Source organism: Cyprinus carpio, chromosome A17, assembly GCF_018340385.1.
Source record: "Cyprinus carpio isolate SPL01 chromosome A17, ASM1834038v1, whole genome shotgun sequence".
In the NCBI taxonomy this organism is placed as follows: Eukaryota; Metazoa; Chordata; class Actinopteri; order Cypriniformes; family Cyprinidae; genus Cyprinus; species Cyprinus carpio.
In genome coordinates, this window is record NC_056588.1 from 10779542 (window position 1) to 10799870 (window position 20329).

Below are 20329 nucleotides of genomic sequence, written 5' to 3' on the forward strand. Positions count from 1 at the left end.
GCACTTGCATATTATTGCACTCTTGTTGGTTTTGATTGCTTCTATTATACTCATTTGTAGGTCACTTTGGATAAAAGCGTCTGCTAAATGACAAAATTTGAATATAATGTAAATGGCAAAACTAAATTGAAATTTTAAAACAAGCTCCAAATCAAATAAATAAGTAACAGTTAACTGATTTTCAAACAGCTTGCGGTTAATCGTTACATCCCTACCAATCACAGAGACACAGTCAACATTCTGGCCAGTTCCATGAGGGGAAATAAAAGTGTCTGGGAACTTGCAGATCCTAGAGCACCAACACCTCTGTGTCATGTGACCTGGATGCATAATCACATGACCGACCCACACCTGCCTCCATCAGTGGTGCTGATCTCAGCGCCACAAACACCTTACAACTTCCACGTCATTTCTGTGACATTTATTTTTGTAGTAGTTTGTGTATTTTTCGTTTTAGTTTTCTGTCCTTTAGTGGTCCTCAAATTTTATGTATGTAACAAATCTCATCATTGTGTTTAGTTTTAGTTTTTTATTCTGAGAATGCAGTATTTCTGTCGTTGTATCTATGGCATCACAAACTGACCCTTCGGGGACAGCATCCTCTACTTGTTCAAAAATGTGAATGAAAGAAAGAGTGCAAAGCAATAAGCGTTCTGCAACAGTGAAGGCTGACCGTTCTGTCTTTGTGTTCTAGAACCTGTTCTAGATCCTGAACATTCTGTGGAACTAAATAAAGTGCAATATGGAATAGATCAATAGCAGTTCACGTCTTCATTTCTGCTCAAGTGGATTTCACAGAAGTTCACTGGAAATTAAACACACCTGCTTGTTATCTACAGGAGAATCAGAAAGCGAGGGAACAAGCATGTGCACAAGGAAGGGAAAAAAAGTAAAAAGAGCGTCTACTATTGCAGCAGTGTATGAAGGCTGTATACAAGGTCTTCCAGACTCCCTGGAATCAGGAGGTTATTGTGTCCCACTGGTCTGTTAATGTGAAAGCAGCCAAGCATTAAACTCGCTGTTAATAACCTGCATACAAAGCAGGACTAGGATTTAGTATCGAGAACACGTTTGACATCTGAATGTTTCACTTTTTTCTTTTTGTTTTACATTATTGGAAGAATCTATGAATTGATAAGAATTGCAATTGATAAGCAGAATCAGATTCGGAATCGATACAAAAAAATGACACGCACACAATGGCGATTTAAGATCGAAGAGGTCCTGAGCCTGACAATAAGCTCCTGCTCTGACAAAATGTGAAACTACATGGCCAAAAGTAAGGGGCCACCAGGGATGCACTTGTATTAATCCCAATAATAAAACTCTGTACTACTTTGTCTAAATAAATGTAAATTAAATCAATAAAAATAACACTTGATTATTTTTAAAACTTACAAGTGAATTTAGGCAACATTATAATGTATAATATGAAAAACTGGTATTTTCATATTTGCTAAAGATTCCATTTAAGAGTGTTATTAATTTACTGGTGTTTTTAAAGATTAACTTTAAGTGAGTGTTAGATGACGACAGTAAACTAAATGTAGTAAAAATAAGGAAATGAGCATGCACAATTAAATAACCAACATTGTACAAATACTGATAAATTTAGAATCTGTAATATTCATCTGTATTATCAGCATTCTCGATGGATTCTCTACTCCAGACTACAGCATGTTGGAATGAAAACAGTTCCTGTCACAAATCCTTTTTTTTTTTTTTTGGCAAGCACTGTAATAGTTTCACAAGATGAACTCTTTAGAAGCAAAAACAGGAAATATGTCTGACACATCCTCTGATGTGCTGACAACTGCTTTCCAGAAAAACACTTGAATCATTTGCACTTGAATGCATGAGGCAAATTTGCTCGTTCAGTAGCACAAAATTTACTTAAAATCAAATAGCCTCTATTCTTTAGAGGTGTGAATATTATTTAAAGGGTAATGATTCAATTACAAAACAATTTTCTATGCATCACAATGCATCTTGTCCTTTAGGTATTTTATCAATACATGCCAGGGTGTTTCAGTAGTCATTACTATTACAAGTAGTTTAATACATCAATTCTCAGTTTCCGTAATATAGATGACAGATGCTGTTGACATACAGCTCTATCCTTTATTTCAACCAGATGACCCAACGGTAGCTGCACGGATCTCAGGCAGCCTGGGGGACAGCTCGGCATGGATGAAAGAATATCACCTACAGCTCAACCCGCAAAGACTGAGCTTCTTGTCTTCCCTGCCACTCCAACTCTACAGTATGATTTCTCTATCCAGCTACGTTCTTCTACAGTTTCCCCATCAACTTCGGTTAGAAATCTTGGTGTAACCTTTGATGACCAGCTGACCTTCAAAGACCACATGGCAAAGACTGCTCGATCTTGTAGGTTTGCACTGCACAACATCAGAAAGATCAGGCCCTTTCTAACGGAGCATGCTGCACAACTTTTTTTCCAGGCCTTTGTCATTTCTAGCCAGGACTACTGCAATGCTCTTCTGGCTGGACTTCCATCAAGCACAATTAAACCTCTACAAATGATTCAGAATGCAGCGGCACGACTGGTCTTCAACAAGCCCAAAAGAGCCCATGTTACAACTCTCTTTATCTCCTTGCACTTGCACTTGTGTCTCACATCAAATTCAAGACATTGATGCTTGCATATGGAACAACTACAGGCTCAGCACCAGCCTACTTCCACTCACTACTAGGAATCTACATCCCATCCAGAAGTCTGAAATCCACTAGTGAGCGACGCCTCATTGTACCATCACAGAGAGGCTCAAAATCACTTTCCAGAACATTCTCGTTCACCATTCCTGGCTGGTGGAGTGATCTTCCCACCCCTCTCCGGAATGCGGAACCCCTTACAATTTTCGAACGACAGCTGAAAACTCATCTCTTTTGAAGCTACTTGACTTCATCATTAAAAATATAACACTAGATTTATTTATTCCTTCTCTTTCTAGCTTGTACCTATTTGAACAATGTCTAAAACTTGGTATTACAAAACGTTCCTAATTCAAAATTCCACTGTCACTGAGCACAATCCATTTTGCTGCTCCAATAATAACAATCCGAGTGAAATCAATATCAGTTTCAGCTGAGAACACCTCTGAAGACATACTGTTAACTCAGCATGACTATATGGGGCTTTCATGATGTTGTTTCAGGTCAGTAATGAGGGTTATGGGGACTATTAACCTCAAATGCAGATACACACATTTTGCTTTAGGGGCTCGTATATGAAGCAAGACGAACAAATGGAAGTGAAGAAGAGGACATGAAGATAATAGACTAAGAAAGTGGGAGAGATACATCTGCTGTCAGATCGCTACTAATCTATTTACAAAGCTTAAATCGCTTGCAAATAAATGAGAAAATTGATTTTTTTTTTAATCAGAGTGAGTAATGAGATATTGTCATCTTTTTCTTCTTTTGTGAGCACTATAAAGTTTCCTCATTAATTTGAGGTGCTTGGTAAAACAGAGGCTTTGTTTGAGTGAGATTTGAAAATGCTTTGGAAAAGTATCCATGTTTCAATCTCTAATCTAGCTTGGGGTTGTCTATGTTGGCTCCTTAAACGGAAAATATATAATTGGTGCTGTTTTTAATCTTGTTTTACGGGTTGCCTCATAAGTGGCACAATCAAAGGTTTGGTGGGAATGTGGGTTTTGTACTCACATCTGTGTTGATCCATCAAACACACACTCTGTTGTTGTAGTACTGTATCCTTGAAGGACATCACATGACTTGATTTTGGCTGCTGCCCTCATTCTGCGTACGGAGAGGCCACTTATGTAAGTACAGACCTATCAAAACAAAAAGAAAGGCTCTTTGGTCAGAAACTTGAGCCTAGCTTTGCTATTCCAAACTTCCTTGACTATGTTTGAACTCCGTAGATTAAAATGCCAGAAAATCCCTCATCTGATCTGGGGTCAACTAAAATAGACTTCCCTTCCAGCCCAACTACTCCTTACAATTTTAGGATGGGATATTTGAATTAGTGTACTGACACACAAATCTCTTATTGATTAGTGAAAGTCTCGTTTCGGCTATAAGTCTTTTTACAAGGGCCTTCATCTTAAACCGCTTCGAAGAAACAAGAAGTCAAGACATTAGGAAAAGTCTTATTATGCTGCCACCCTGTGACCGCCTTGTTGGCTACCGCTTTCAAAAGGTAATAGAACTTTAATTGGATGGTTGAAAGAATTAAAATAAGTCACAAAAAAAGGCCTAGATCTGTATAGAAAGAGAACATCATTCTAGCAGTAAATTAAATGTAAGTAATTTAAAAGTATTTATTTTACTGGAAACATCACGACAACAAAAAAGTACAGGATGAAATATAAGTAGCTTTGTTATAATGTATTATTTAACATTATCAAGCTTATATTACTTCCTGTAATTTATCTCTAAAACATTTCGGTGAAGCAGTATTATACGTATTATTCGTGCAGTGTGGTATTGTTCAGTTCAATAAACAAGTTAATATTGAGTAACTTACATTTTAGGCACTATAAGGACATTTACTTTGTCTGTGGTCAGCTTGGTCATTTTGATTAGTTCAGCATGAAAAGAGCTTTCTTGGAGCATTTCAGTACTTGCTAGTGCAACTGAAGCAAACTATCAACTATGGGTGGAAAGGCACTGTCAAAAGATCTCTAGGAGTGAAGTAAAGTTGTGGACAGGCACAAATCATCAGACGGATAAAAAAAAAAAAAAAACAATTCAAAGGCTTTATTAATGCCTAGAAGCACAGTGAAATCTATTATTAAATAGTGGAAGGTATATTTGGTACAACACAGATGCTCCCTGGATCAGGACGTCACTCCAAACTGGATGAAAGAGCCAGAGGAAACTGCTCAGAGAGGTGACCAAGAGGCCTACAGCAACTCTGAAGCAGCTGCAGGAATTTATGACAACAGTGTGCATGTGACAACAATATCACAAATTCTCCACAAATGTGGCTTAAATGGGAGAGTTGGATTTTAAAGGGGGTGATTCTTGTATATTACTTAAAAGAAACATAATCCTCAAGGACTAAGAGTCAGTCTTGGCCTCAGGTGTCCATGAGAAGAAAAAATAACACCCAAAATCTTTCAACATGCTTTTTAAATTTTTATTTGTTTAAAGTTGGTACAAAATGGTAGATCAGAAACATTCTCAGCATTTGCCTTTATGCATTCTGATTTTTCAAAACACACATTCTCTCTCTCTCTATCTCTCTCTCACACATGCACACACACTAGGATCATGCAGACCGGTTAGACCAAAGTGTCAAAGACATGTCAAAGATCTCAAATAAACAGAAAATGAAAAGGAAAAAAGCCCTTTACACACGCTGTCTCTACAGAGACAAACGAGCGATGCCCTTAAAAAGACAAATGAGTCTAACAAATCTAATGTGTTTGCTAAATATTTGGAAAACATACTCACAGGACACAGAGAATTATTTTGCAAATGAAGCATCCACAAATTAAAAAAAAAAGACAGTATAACAGGTGAGGGGTTATTATGTGTGTGTCGTGATTAAGCTTCATATTCACTTGTAGCACTTTGACAGGGTGTGGTCTAGATCTCCACACACGCAACAGACCCCAGATCAGCTGTCAGGTTTTGAAATACTTCATGAACACATGCCCTGGTGGTCAGGATGGAGGAAACTCCCTGAGGTGAAACCTGCACCAGTATGCCATGTCTGGGTGCTGTTCAGAACAGCAGGAACTGAATGATCTCTGGAAGTTGAGCTTGGACTCCTCAGGCAGAGAATCCACTTCACACAAATTCCTGGGATTCTCGACCCTTCAGACTCAACGTATGCTCTCCAGATTCTTACATGTAACACAGTACAGCACATTTAACATTCGCACAGTACATACGACAGCATGTACATGAAATCAAACAGTCAAAAATTACATTACAAATTCAAATATATTATCATACTCATACACACATATACATACACATAGAGGTTAGAGGACCTAAAATTTGCTGGAAAGAAACAACCTATCAATCTGAAATTTGTTCAAACTAATTTTCTTCCATAGAAAAAAAAAAAGATGTTTAAAAGAACGTCAAAAGCTGCTCTTTTCCATAGAATGAAAGTGGACCTTTGTGAGGAATATACTGACATTTAAGTTTTATCATGTCAATTAAAACGTCATTGTCTACTTATATTTTATGGAAAAGAGCAGCTTGGACTGCTATACACATCTACCTTTGTTCCACAGAATAATTCATGGCTTTTGAAAAACATAAACTACTGTTCAAAAGTTTGAGGTCGGTAGGATTTTTAAAATGTTTTTGACATCTTTTATGTTTACCAAAGCTGCGTTTATGTGATTAAATTTTCATAGATTTAATATTTTAAATGTAATTTCTTGCTGTGATGGCAAAGCTGAATTTTCAGCAGTCATTACTCCAGTATTCAATGTCACATGATTCTTCAGAAATCATTCTAATATGCTGATTTGGTTCTCAGGAAACATTTCCTATTGTCAATGTTGAAAGCAATTAACTGAATAAATTTGCTCTCTCTCTCTATTTTAGGAAATCTTACTGACTCCAAACTTTGAATGGCAATTTAAGGATTAACTCTTTAGTTGCTTGCACACAGGGGAGTGTCATTTATTTTGAAAATATTGTTTAAAATCTATTTTAAACATAAGGAGAAAATGACCCTTTCTAATGTAATCAAGGTCTCAGTAGCAGTTAAGTACAAAACTAATCACACCTCAATTTGCAAATTAAGAGAGAATAAAACTGACCTATAAAAGAGGTAAAGAGGTTAGTGCTGCTTTTTGCACTACGGATGGAAAATACTTCCCAGTGTCTCCAAAATATCCAAACAAGGGCAGTCATCTACACAGGAAAGGCTCAAACAGAAAACAGGGATCTTATCAAGACACGTTTTTGCAACACTCGCTGAGCGCAAAGTCGCTGAAAGGGCATGAGGTTTTGGCCTGTGCTTAAAGGGAGGTGAAGATTTTTAGGCCTCTTGAGCTTTCTGGAGTTCATTTCTCTGAGCATGACCTCATTGGTTCACTATTGCAGAGAAGATTTCACTCACACAATCATATGTTACCTACATATATGAGAATGAGGAAAAATAGCAAAGCCTACAAAAGGAAAAGACTCACAATAAAGAAAAAACAAAAAACAGTTACTTAGAACTTAACTCCCCAAAAACACACCTATAAATTTTTATCTTTGATAAACATTGATAGTGTATAAATAATAATAAAAAAAACATTAAGTTAGACATGGAAAACAGTTATCTGGAATCTAAATGTAGTTGTTTTATGAAATGCTGTGAATTATTGAATAAATTGAGTACAGATAGACTTACAGATAGTCTGTAAGCTCATTATAAACATACATGGATGGTGTATTGCCTCTTTAATGCTGAGTATTACTGTTAGCAAATAAACACTGTACAAGTCACCATCTGTAATGGCCACGCCCACCACTTCAAATGACAAGCAGAACCACCCAATCAGAACGCTCAAATGTGGGTGTGCATGTGCTCTACTGTTCTGAAGAGGTCTATTCTTTCTTTTTTTTTTTGCTTTTATAATCTTTTTATTTTAAAATATATATTTCAGTTTTTCTCTGTATTCGAAAAAGCAGTATAAAGGTCACTTACAAACCAGAAAGCGAGGAAAAAACAGTCTGAGAGCACAGAAAATGCCATCTTTATAAAATCAAATTATAGGAACAACAGAAAGAATGTCTGGCTAATGTTTGTCAAATGGGTTACTGGGGTAAAAGCACATATGCAGGTGTACTTAGTCCACGGGCCCCTGGAAGATAAGTCTGATGTATCCCTGCTCACCGCTGAGCTGTTGGGCGCAGAAAGGGCAGGCAGCATGGAAGGTGTGCGTTCCGTGAGGAAGAGGGATTTGATTCCAATACACCACTGTTTTTTCTGAGCACACGTGGCCACATGGGCTGAACGCGTGAGTAGGAGGAGCCGCATCCAGATAAAACCCTGCCTCGCAGCCCAGCCACAGCGGCACGTATGGCCCACGAGTGCGGCACATGGGACATTCCCGTTCTCGGCCCTCCCTTCCGTCTCGCTCTGCATCACGGTTACCCCAGTTGTGGTAGCCGTGAACATGACCGCAGTTTAGATAGACCCAGGGTTGCTTCTCGTCCACTATGTCCTTCCGCCGCATGCTGGGGAAGGCGAGGGTGTTGAAACCCACGGGGCACTGGGGACGAGCAGCGTTCAGCTCTTGCCGGAGCGCCTCCAGGTGTTTGACAGTGGGAGTGCGGGAAAGCCCTTCAGCAGTACGCCACAAGAGAGTTGCTCCGCAGAGATCAATCAGAGAGCCGTCCACTAACTCTTGAGTCTCATTCTCCACCTACACAGAGAGAGACCAATGAGAAGAGAGAAGAGGATTTAATTAGAAATAGAGTCCCTATTCATGCGTTTAACACATGATGCATGATTAAAGCAAAACAAAAGCAGATCTTATCAGTAGATGCAGTGCTGAATGTTTGCCTGCAGGGGGCAGTAAAGCCTCAATATTCACTGTACAGTAATGATTCATTCGTTATAAAAAAGAGCCAGACAATAATATAAACAATTACTGCTTAAATATGTCATATGTAATGCACACAGACATAAATGTGCAAAACACATACCCTATGATTCACACATTCATCCTGGAATTAATGTTATAATTAATGTTTGCGACATATTTCACAGAGCCGCCCCTTGATCAGCCTTTAGTTTGACCTTCACCATACTGCATTAGTCTCTCTCTCTCTCTCTCTCTCTCTCACACACACACACACACACACACACACACACACACAAACAGCTGTATGGACACTGTGTGTGAAATGTGCAGTGTCTGAGCTGTCTTATGTGAAGGTCACAAAGTACAAGTGCAAATACAACACTGTATTTGAGCATGCATGCATGCAGGTGTGTGTGTGTGTTGGGTTGCTGTTTTCTTTGCCCTCAAAGTTTAAAGGTGACATAATTGTTTTTGTGTATGCATTAATGAATGTGTGTTTATGTATACAAATGAGGACATAACTGAAATGATAGATATGACAAAATAAATACGTTAAAAATTATAAATGAATTGAATAATTGAATACTTCAATTCAATAACTGAATTAAAAATAAAACAATAATAATTTAATATATTTTTCATTGCAATTATGAATGCTTAACAGTTGTTGTTGTTGATTTTTAAATATATCCTATGCACATAGAATTAATATTAACAATTTAAAATTTCACAAGTTTAGGATTGGCAAGAATAGTTATCCCAAAAGTTGATCAAAAATACACACACACACACACACACACACACACACACACACACACAGGCACATATCCACCAACTGCTCCCCGGGCGCCACGGCATAAATGGCTGCCCACTGCTCCGGGTGTGTGTTCACGGTGTGTGTGTTCACTGCTGTGTGTGTGCACTTTGGATGGGTTAAATGCAGAACACGAATTCTGAGTATGGGTCACCATACTTGGCTGTATGTCACGTCACTTTCACTTTCACTTAAAAGTATTTGATTCTTAAGTATAAGAGTATTCGACCCTTTTTCACAGTAATGCTTGAACTAATATTGACAATATAAAACAAAAATAAAAATAAAAAAATTCTAGAACCTGCTGACTTGAGAATTGAATGGTAAAATTATATCTAGTGGTGCACACTGGTGGCATTGGTTAAGCATTAACAGTGCCCACTGAAAAAATGTTATGTCCCAGCTTCTGAACTACTTGACCATTTCAACAGCGCCAGGATCACAATAAAACAGTGTTTGCCCAGCACTGAGGCAGCATTACAACCATGTTTAGCCAGCACTGAGCCATCAGGAGGATGACTCAGGAGCAGGACATGAACAGCAATCAGGAGTGTGCGTGTTCTGCCTGTGACAACCCAGATTAATGGGGGGCCTCGGAGCCTCTGGACTGTGAGTGCATGCGTATCAGAAAGAGTGTTTGAGTTGTGCAACAAGAATACATAAGTAGTTTGATTTGTGTTCTTCACTGTGCATATCTAGGAGTCTTTACAGGCCTCTATTTGTCTAGACAACCACTGAAGATAATGACTTGTTATGAGCACAGGAGGAAAGTGTTGAGAGAAGTAGTTCTCATTGGACCTCCTGTCTGACGCACTTAACAGATCAACTCCAGATCATCTTACAGCTTTGTGTTACACCGGACAGGGCAAAGCTGTCTCGCCTGGGCTGTTACTGTGGCAACAGCGTCCCAGAGCAACCGGTCAACGGCACCAGAATGCCCCAACGTCCCATCTTGCAGGGGGCCATAGGACTGTTTAACAGAGCTTCCATTTCAGAATCCCATCTGATATTGCATTACAGCTTTCACAAATGATGCTATATTTATATACATACATAACATCTGAGCACTGACCATTTTCCCTCTCTGCTGAGCCGACCGTGTCTCTCTCAAGGTGAACACGTTTCCACACACTGAAATCTCTCTCCACACACTGGGTTTGGAGTCCTCTGTGAAACCATGCCGAGGATGCATTACCAACACACCGTTAGTAGTCAGACCGTCCATCTGTCCATCCGATGTCTTCCACTTTGCTGCTTTCTCCTGTGAGCCAAAAAATATGTTATTAGCATTTTATTTGAATAATTAAAGAGTTAGTTCACCTGAAAATGAAAACTGTCAACATTTGCTATGACATTCCAAACCTGAATGACCGACGTTCTTCTGCTGGAACACAATAGAAGATAATTTGAAGAACATTGTGAACCAAACACTGGAGCCCAATGACTTCCATTGTATGGAAAAAAGACATTCCTCAAAATATCTTTATGTTTCACAGAAGAAAGTCAGTCATACGGTATTGGACAGGTATGAAAATGAGTAAATGACCTCAGGACTTTGAATAAATGTTAACATCTCTATTTTAGGTAGATGATACAACATTCAAATGTTTCAGAAAGTGAATATGTGTGCATTTAAATCTATTCAGATTCCAGATCTGATTTCATTATAGATTTGTATATATTTGGCCTAACATCAGTTGTTTATGCTGCTCAAAAGCAGTGCTAGTTTCTCAGGTCCAATCACCCACTGTCTTTACATAAGATGAAGTCCTCGCTATCTCACCCCTAGGAAGATGTTCTTTGAGGAGTCAAATCCGGCGGCGTAGATGCGGGCGGTGTAAGGGGGCGTTCGCTGACATATGATCCGGCATGCAAAGCGAGATATGGTGCTCTGAACTGTCTGAGTGTCAGAGTTGCTCTGACTCCCGGGAACAGTGTCAGTCACCACAAAATCTATTGGACTTTCAGTTGAGCGGCCAATCTGAGATGCAGAGAGAAATTAAACATCAAACATTGCAGAGAAACTGGTAAGCTTACATCACTGTACACAATTACAGAAACAGAATCAAAGTAGATGCTAGTGCCACCTCTTTTCTGCTTAGTGACGGCATTATTTCAGGCTGACACTTTGAGTAGTGAGATTAATGGACGCTTTTGAACACAGTCCAAGAAGTACTGTGACAGCTTAGTCAGCAGTGAGTCGGTACCTGAAACATGTCTGTATTGCTGTCTTGAGTGTACTCCACCACCACTGTCTGTACACGGGACAACGTGTAGGAAATACTGTGCTGATCCTTGTTACTTATGGCCTAAAAAAAAAGGAGAGATGATAAAGTACAAGACTGACCAGATGACATCAAGATTCACCAGTTAACCACCACCTAAAAATAAAATAAGTTAAATTAAAAATAATTAAAACACTCACCACTTAATCTTACTGCCATAAATAAATATATTATATGGCTTTAAACATCTTTTATATCTCTTTTTTGTAAATATAATCAAAGTAAATCAAAAAATATATGCGCATAAACGTACTATGCAGAAGTGAAAGAAATTGGCCAGCACATAACAGTCTAACAGACTGTGGAATCAGGCAGAGAGCTGTTTGTGTAAATGTGTGTGTTTATAAACTAGCCACAGAATGGTCATTCATGACCTCAACAGTATCCAGATGTGTGATTGGACACACCCTGTTCCAACACAGCTCAAACCCACCTAGTTTTTAGAATTCAAAACTTGCCCAGAACCAAAATAACACTGGAGCTGCTGATTTTCTTAAAGGATTGGTTCACTTCCAGAATAAAAATTTACAGATAATTTACTCACCCCCACGTCATCCAAGATGGTCACGTCTTTCTTTCTTCAGTCACAAAGAAATTAAGGATTTTGAGAAAAACATTCCAGGATTTTTCTCCATATAATGGACTTCTATGTTGCTCAACAGTTTGAGCTTCCAAACTGCAGTTTCAGTGCATTTTTAAAGGGCTCAACACAATCCCAGCCGAGGAATAAGGGTCTAATATAACTAAACAATCAGTCATTTTCTTAAAATAATACAAATTTATATTTTTTTAACCACAAATGCTAGTCTTACACTAGCTCCTTTCCAACGTGACTATTTAATGCGTGACTTATTGAAAGACGAGCAATTGTGGTTAAAAATATGAATTTTTATTTATTTTTAGAAAATGACTGATCGTTTCGCTAGAAAAGACTCTTACTCCTCGGCTGGGACCGTGTTGAGCCCTTTGAGGCTGCACTGAAACTGAAATTTGGACGTTCAACCTGTTGAGCACCATTGAAGTCCAAAAAATCCTGGAATGTTTTCCTCAAAATCTTTCATTTGTTTGTGACTGAAGAAAGAAAGTCGTGAACATCTTGGATGACAGGTTGGTGAGTAAATTATCAGGAAATTTTATTCTTAAGGTGAAATACTCCTTAAGATAGTCCTGTGTAATGTCTAGGTGGAGGGATTGTGCATGTGTGTTTGTGTGTGTGTGTGCGCATGTACCTTGGCAGCCTGTGGGGTGCAGGCTACGTGTACAGTGCTGGGTTTGACTCCATTGGATTTGGGTCTTTTGAAGAGCGCAAATCTGCTCTTCCTTCTACCCCGGTCCCCGTTGGGTAGAGAGCCATTATACCTGCACAAAGAGAGTGAGAAATTCTACTGAAAACACCTGCACTCAACATTTACTCCACCACCAATTCAGCCACAGGCAACAGATGGTGAACACAACAGATAAAATAGCTTACAAAAGCATAAACAAAGCCTGTATGGTAGATATTCGATCCAGTGCTTTTCTAAAGGAAAAGCAGTCATTTAGGTTGTTATCTGGAACCAAAACCTAACCTAAACCAAATTCCACACAAAAACCATTCCAGAGTCATAAAGTTCTTGATCAACTCTTCATAAAATATATCTTTAGGTGAGATGACATACTGAACCTGACACCTTATGGCAAGTTTGTATGGTTAAAAGCCTGATAAATTATTTTGTCATGGAGCCTAATATGAACAATGCAATCATGTGCAGGTGCTCAGTATCCACAGAGACAGGATTACCATGATGAGCAGGGTTAGTGATACTCCACGTCACTTGTAATTTGGCATTCCTACATTCATATGAGGTCTGAAATTTAATTCAAATCTGATTTATGGAAATGTGTCTTGGCCTGGATAATCAGGTCGTATTTCAAGTTTCTTTCGTAATTGAGTACGCGACATGTAACATCACACACAAAGTGCAGAATTGTCTACAACTGACTGAATTCACTCATTAATGCACACATGGAATTTTGAACAATAGTGTATCTTCTGTTGTGTGCCTCAGCAGCAGAGCCATCCTCTTCAGTTTGCCATCATTTTGTTCCACAATGTCAGCAACTGTCTCATGCTGTAATGCTGACCATTATTATTATTAAAAGAACTAATACACACACTAGATCTGAATGAATGGATCTGATATGATTACTTACAAAATGGCAGTGTGAACATTTAGTACTAAAGATTAAAGCAGGCTTTTTGAAAAACAAATCTGAGCAGCGTGAACCCAGTGTACACTACATAAACACCGAAACACTATGAACAGTACAACTGCTATGTCTTGTGGTTTCCTCTGTGCTCCACCCTGTTACTCACTACCCACGGGTCTTTCACAGATACAGTGGCTGCAATGTAAAGTTAAACATTGTGCATTTGGCATTGTGTGGGTTTGGACTTTAAATGCTCTGCAATGGACTTAAGTCTCTAAATGATTTAACATGAGTTTGCAGAAGGCATGCATAGACGCTGTTGACTGCATTCTCAACATATTTTGGCAAACCCACATTTTAACAATGTACTCTTTAAACAAGCAAAACAACCTGACCGATTGTGCTTGTTTCTCTTGAGGCTTTCCTTATAAAACTACACTCCAAACTACATTTTATGGACATCAGAAAAATGCTATTAAGACATCTGGGGTTTCCCACCAGGTGACATCTTCAGCTTGAGTAAATCTGAAAAAGCCTTATGTCCCAACGGCAGAGACTTTCTGTGATGATTTCAAAAACTGATGTATGGAGGGGAAAAAACAAATGTTAATGAACAGTGAGTCAGCACGAAGAGGGAATTTCATGGACATGATGTATGTACACACATGAGAACTAAACAGGGTATTTCCACAGCAGCGTGTGCATTCCTTCAGAAAACACAGAGAGAGAGAGAGAGAGAGAAAGAGAGAGATAGAGCTAGAGAGAGAGAGAGAGAGAGAGAGAGAGAGAGAGATAGAGAGAGAGAGAGAGAGAGAGAGAGAGATAGAGCTAGAGCTAGAGAGGGAGAGAAGAGGTGTAGATGAAGGAAGTCTTTCAGTGTCAGCTGTTGCTGGGGGGAGAGAGTAAAAAGCAGAGGGAAAACAAGGTGGCGGAGGAAAATGAGCCATCTCATTATAAGACTGACTCATGGAGCAGTGTGTGTGTGTGTGGTCAAATAAGCTCAACAGAGCTCTGTCAGAGCTAGAAGCTCAGCACTAGCTATAAACTCTATTAATCAGTTACAGGCTTTGTATTGTAGCTATGTTTGCTTGTATGGTCCCTGTTAAATAAACTTTAAATTAAATTAAATTAAATTAGTAACCAAACTCACGTAACGCAAATATAATTTCCAAAATATTCAAGAGAATTAATTTCTGTCACTACAATGGAAAAACAGCACTAAACATCCACACAAATAGGGCTAAACTATTTAGGGGTAAAAACAATCAAATTATGATTTTTCTGACAAAAATTGTTATTAAAAAAAAAACCGTTTGCTGTGCTTATTTTAGGGCTGTACATTTTGACCGAAATGTTGTGACTATATATCAAAATGGCTATAAAATAATAATAACAATAACAATAAATAATTTAATTTTATGAAGAACTATTAGTTATTAATATTATATTACTTATATCTATTTATATTATTTACTAAATACTAACAAACTAATAAATTTAGAGATTCACTAAACTAACATTTAAAGCCATCTTCATTTCTGCATTTTCAAACACAAAACAATCAAACTTTTATTTTTCTTAAACATGTATTAGAACAGTACATATTTAATTAAAATCACACTTTTGCAATTTCATAATCACACTAAGCCATATTGGGATTTTGGTTTTATTTCACAAGATAGCTAAAACCGCAGTTTAGCAGTAACCCAATACAATAATGGAGGTGAGTCCTCTATGTGCTTCAAGATGAGAATCTAATCCAATCCATGACCCCTGAGAACATCTACTCAAAGAAGTTAATACACAAAAAGCTCTTTTAGACACCAGTCAGCCATGTGATGATATAGTGCAGCAAGTCACACAGAAGTCTGATCTGCAAATCAAAGTCAATGAAGTGCATTATGATACTCCAACACCACATTGAAACCCACTTTGTTTTCTAACTGAGGGCTCCATTGTTCTCATAAACATGCATCACCCTTACATTTTGCCCACAGTGTAACAACAACAACAGAAACATACAAAACCCTCAAGCCATCTGACTCTATTTTCAGAAACGCAAACACTCGCATGAAAAGTTGTCACTGAGCATTTCAAACTATTAACTCTGGTACGACAGATGCCCCTTCCTGCTGATCCAAGGTCAAAGGCCAAAAGGTCTTACCCGAGCACAATGAGTTCTCCATATTTGACTGGCACTTTGGTTGACGACGTAGAGATGTTTTCCTGATCGGGGGAGAACATGGATGCAGTGTGTGTGGGGGAGGGGGGTTCTGCCCGCTCCCAATGTGAACGCAACACAACCACACACACTCAGCTCTCAGCTCTGTCTCCTCTTCATCACCATCATCATCCTCATCATCACTGCAACAGTATAAAACAGAGAAAGAAACCTGTAAGAAAACCGTAAAACGGCTATTTTTAGTGATGCTTTAAGCTGCCGTATCATTTAAGTTAGTAAATGACAGGAAGGATATATTAAATTTCACCAGGCACCAAAAACTTAAACTGCTTCAGTGATGTTCAGTGGCCTATATTCCACAGTCTTGACCACACACTTCTTCATACTAATCTGACATACAGTACAGTCTGGCCAAATTTTCATATTACACCATTTACGGAGGTACAATAAATCACTCAACGCGACAGCCATGTCAAGATTATCATGACTCTCACTCTAAACCATGATTTGAGAGCTTTGTCCCTGAAAATTCAGAATTATGTTTCCTGTCAGGCACTGAGGACCAAGTGAGGTCAGTGGAACTGGTGTCAGGAGAGACAGTACAGTAACTGAAACTAAAAAAATAATGCCTAAATAGCAAAATAATTAAAATAATGCCTAAATAGCTATTTGGCTACTGATGAACTATTAGCTTGCACACCCTAAGTGGTGTCAACAGAAAATAAAAGCCGTTTCAGAGAAAAAGCAAGTTATTACATTTGAATTAATGATTACAAACAGTACAAACAAACAGTATTTTCTTTGGAAAAACATGCAATCAGGTCATGTATTATGTAAAAGGTTTCCATATTCATCTTTTTTCATTACATGCCTACAAAATTATTTAAAATATGAACAAGAACATGAAGTTAATTAAATGGGTTCATGATTTTTCCGTGTTGGCTTTAACATCGCCAATTTGTATATTCAAGAGCTCGGTCTCTTCATGTCCATCTTCTCATTCTTTGTCCCTAAAGAACGACGCCAGCTACTCAGGGGATTCGCACCCTCTTTCATTCCTCCATCCAGACAGACAGTCTTCTTTATTCACACCTCCCTCCTTCCTCCCACAGTGATCCCTGTCCCACATACCAGACTGTTGTTACGGGCTTAAACTTTGAGCCTTAGTGCTGTACTTTAGTCACTTACTTTAAGGGTTTATTAGAGAATATGGCCATACAGTCCCTGTATAATACTGTAAAAAGGGTTACGAGTGTTAATAGATCACATGCATAAACTGCACTCATAAATTCCTCACAGCCATACAAAATCAACACCTGCCCCATACACACAATTCTGATAATACCATCAAAGCATGTGGTCCAAATGACATGCACAACACATGAAGTGCTAACAGGTGTTAGCCTGAGCTTTTAACTTCTTGTAGAACAGGCCAAAAAGACTTTTAGGACAATTAAGCAGGCATTCACACAAAACATGTTTGTTTTTTTAATTTCAGTGCAAGGCTTTTCAATAGTTCTTCTATATAAACATGCACTAGATGTACGTGTTTGACCATTATGCTTGTATTTAGCGTCTTTTGTAGAGTCTCACACTTGACACAGTTTACAAAAAATGTGCCGCTTAAGTTAAAAGTAGCTCAATTTTTTTTTTATCCTGTCTCTTGACTTCACTTTTTTTTTTTCATTCTTCCGTACTGTGCCTTGTGTTTTTCAATGAACTAATGATGAACAAAAGCAGCACAAAACAACTTACCACTCGAGCAATCACACAGCATATAATTCCTGAATTGTTTGAACACCGGAAGTGATTTCAAAGAAATGTAGGACTATAGCAGTTACTCAATTAAAAAGGTTTCAGTGTGCACAATTTCTAACTTTATTCTGAGCATGCAAATCATCTAATCTCAAAACACTTATTTTGATTAAAAAAAAAAATGGCTGGCTGGAGAGAAAAGAAGCTTAACCAGTAATCTACATGTCTTACTAACAAGTGAGCACAGAACAGGAAGTCAGTGCTGATGTTACAGAGGAAAAATAAAGAGGTGTTTTAAGTGGCAACACTACTCACAATCCTTCCTACACCACAGAACAAGTCCATTTGTGACACTATTGTACTATTAAGTACAATAACAACAGTTCTTCCTGTTCTTAGAGATCACACTGTTCACACTCGACCCCTATACTACAAAGAGCGAGGGCGAGAGAGTGTGAAAAAGGAAGTTAGAAAGTGAGAAAGTAAGAAAAGAAAAGGTAAAAGCTGATTTACAACACATCATCTTCCAAAAGTACAAGAGTATTATGCAACTTTTAATAGCAAGTCAACCTTTTTAAAGAGAGAGAGCATGAATCTGTATCAATGGTTGATTTGTGTGTTAATTAGTATCAGGCCTGAAAATCCGGTATTATTACCAGGAAAAAACAGAAAACAGCTAACTATATTTACACAGCAAAACACACTTGATGACATCCTTTATAGCAATTTCACACAACAGGTAATTCAAAAACCACTGAAATCATTTGGAGTAATGCAAAGTGGGAGAGAGAAAAAAGGAAACCGAAAGAGAGAATGAGAGGAAAAATACTCTTTTGGAAGGTCATCAGATTTATTCATCACTCATGCATGCAGAATTCTCTGAAATTTTGCAGTTTTCTCCATGTCTCTCAGTTTCACACACAAAACCACCTCACTAGTCAGTAAAACGACCGACACACTCTCTATATCGGCACACCTCATCTCACCACAGAGAAGTTTCTATTTCATGAAACCCAAGTGAAACAGTTACATAAAGGGTTTACATGGTTATAGTTTTACCTCTACAACACTTCATAAACTTGTTGCACAGAGTTACTAGTTCAGAGAGCTATTTTACAGTCAGTAACTGGACCAAAATACAGTACGGGACAGATACACACGGTTTCACACACCCCTGCTGTTTTTGTCCTGATTTGTCTCCCACTCCCCCTCTGTATAATGACCTGAAAAATAACCCGACCCCATGAGGAGCGAGACAGACAGGGTTAGCGTTAAGCCTGAACAGGACTGTGACTGAGAATGAGACATGCAAAAAAAAAAAAAAATAAAAATGTAAAAAAAAAAAAAAAAAAAAAAACAACGTCGTTAATAAAAATAGTAGTGTTTTTTAGTTGTTGTGTTGTTGATGATGGCTCAGCCCACAGCTTTCACAAATCAAAAATAGTGAAAATAGTTCAGCTTTTGTTTCAGTGCTGGTGAGAAGCGGGGAGCCAACTCATAATAAAACTTCAGTGCACAGAGAGATGCATTACTATGGCTTAGGTTTGGCTTAAGGCCCAGTAACCACGGCAGCTTGGCTTCATTTCCACAACTTTAAAGGGATAGTTCACCCAAAAATGAATAACTGGATGTTTATCTGCTTACCCCCAGGGCATCCAAGATGTAGGTGACTTTGTTTCTTCAGCAGAACACAAACAAAGATTTTTAATTCAAACTTTTGTAGTCTGTCAGTCATATAATGTAAGTGAATGGGAATCACGGCTTTGAGAATAAACCCTGCAGCTCATGACGATACATTGATATGTAAATTCACCAAACGATCGGTCTATGCAAGAAACTGAACAGTATTTATATCATTTTTTAACTCTGATTCACCGCAATGTCTGAACTGTCCTGAGCGCGTTCGAGTTGTCTTCTTCAGCCGGCAAGTGACATATTCTTCTTCTTGCTTTACGGCAGCAGACTTACAAGTGCATTCGCGCCACCTATCTCTCAAATGGACACTCTATCTACAATCTCAATTAGGAGTATCAATGGTCCATTTGAGAGATAGGTGGTGATAATGCACATATGAGTCTGCGATGCATTTTGCGCCGGCTGAAGACGACGACGCAAACGCACTCAGGACAGTTCAGACATTGCGGTGAAAATCAGAGGTAAAAAACAATATATATATATATACTGTTCAGTTTCTTGCACAGAACAATCGTTTTATGTCTTTACACATCAATGTATCGTCACGAGCCGTAGGGTTTAATTCGGTTTTGTTTGTGTGTGTTTTTTGACTCTCAAAGATGTGATTCCCATTGACTTACATTATATGAGGGTTTGAGTTAAAAATCTCTGTTTGTGTTCTACTGAAGAAACAAAGTCACCTACATCTTGGATGCCCTGGGGGTAAGCAGATAAACACCAAATTTTAATTTTTGGGTGAACTATCCCTTTAATAATGACTCTTCAGATTAGCATTCGTTTGAATGATTTTTTAATATATTCAGATTTTTTATTCATTTTCATGTGCTTTTGTTATTTTTTATTAGTTTTTGTTTTTTAATATTTCTATTTTTTA

The 20329-nt window shown here is 38.2% G+C and overlaps 1 protein-coding gene across 2 annotated transcripts in view; it reads right to left on the bottom strand.

Annotated features, from left to right (window-relative positions):
- Positions 1-5111: 5111 nt before the first annotated feature.
- LOC109108414 (E3 ubiquitin-protein ligase pellino homolog 1-like) overlaps positions 5112-20329 on the bottom strand; it is a 29708-nt gene continuing 14490 nt past the window's right edge. The window contains exons 2-7 of one of the 2 annotated variants that reach the window (XM_042774021.1): positions 15988-16187; positions 12863-12992; positions 11556-11657; positions 11132-11329; positions 10421-10609; positions 5112-8372 (exon numbers count right to left, since the gene is read on the bottom strand). In XM_042774021.1, the coding sequence (XP_042629955.1) occupies positions 7794-8372; positions 10421-10609; positions 11132-11329; positions 11556-11657; positions 12863-12992; positions 15988-16067 (1278 nt within the window). In that variant the 5' untranslated portion in view covers positions 16068-16187 and the 3' untranslated portion in view covers positions 5112-7793. Of the gene's footprint in view, positions 8373-10420; positions 10610-11131; positions 11330-11555; positions 11658-12862; positions 12993-15987; positions 16217-20329 lie in introns of both variants that reach the window. The other variant, XM_042774022.1, reaches the window with a different exon arrangement.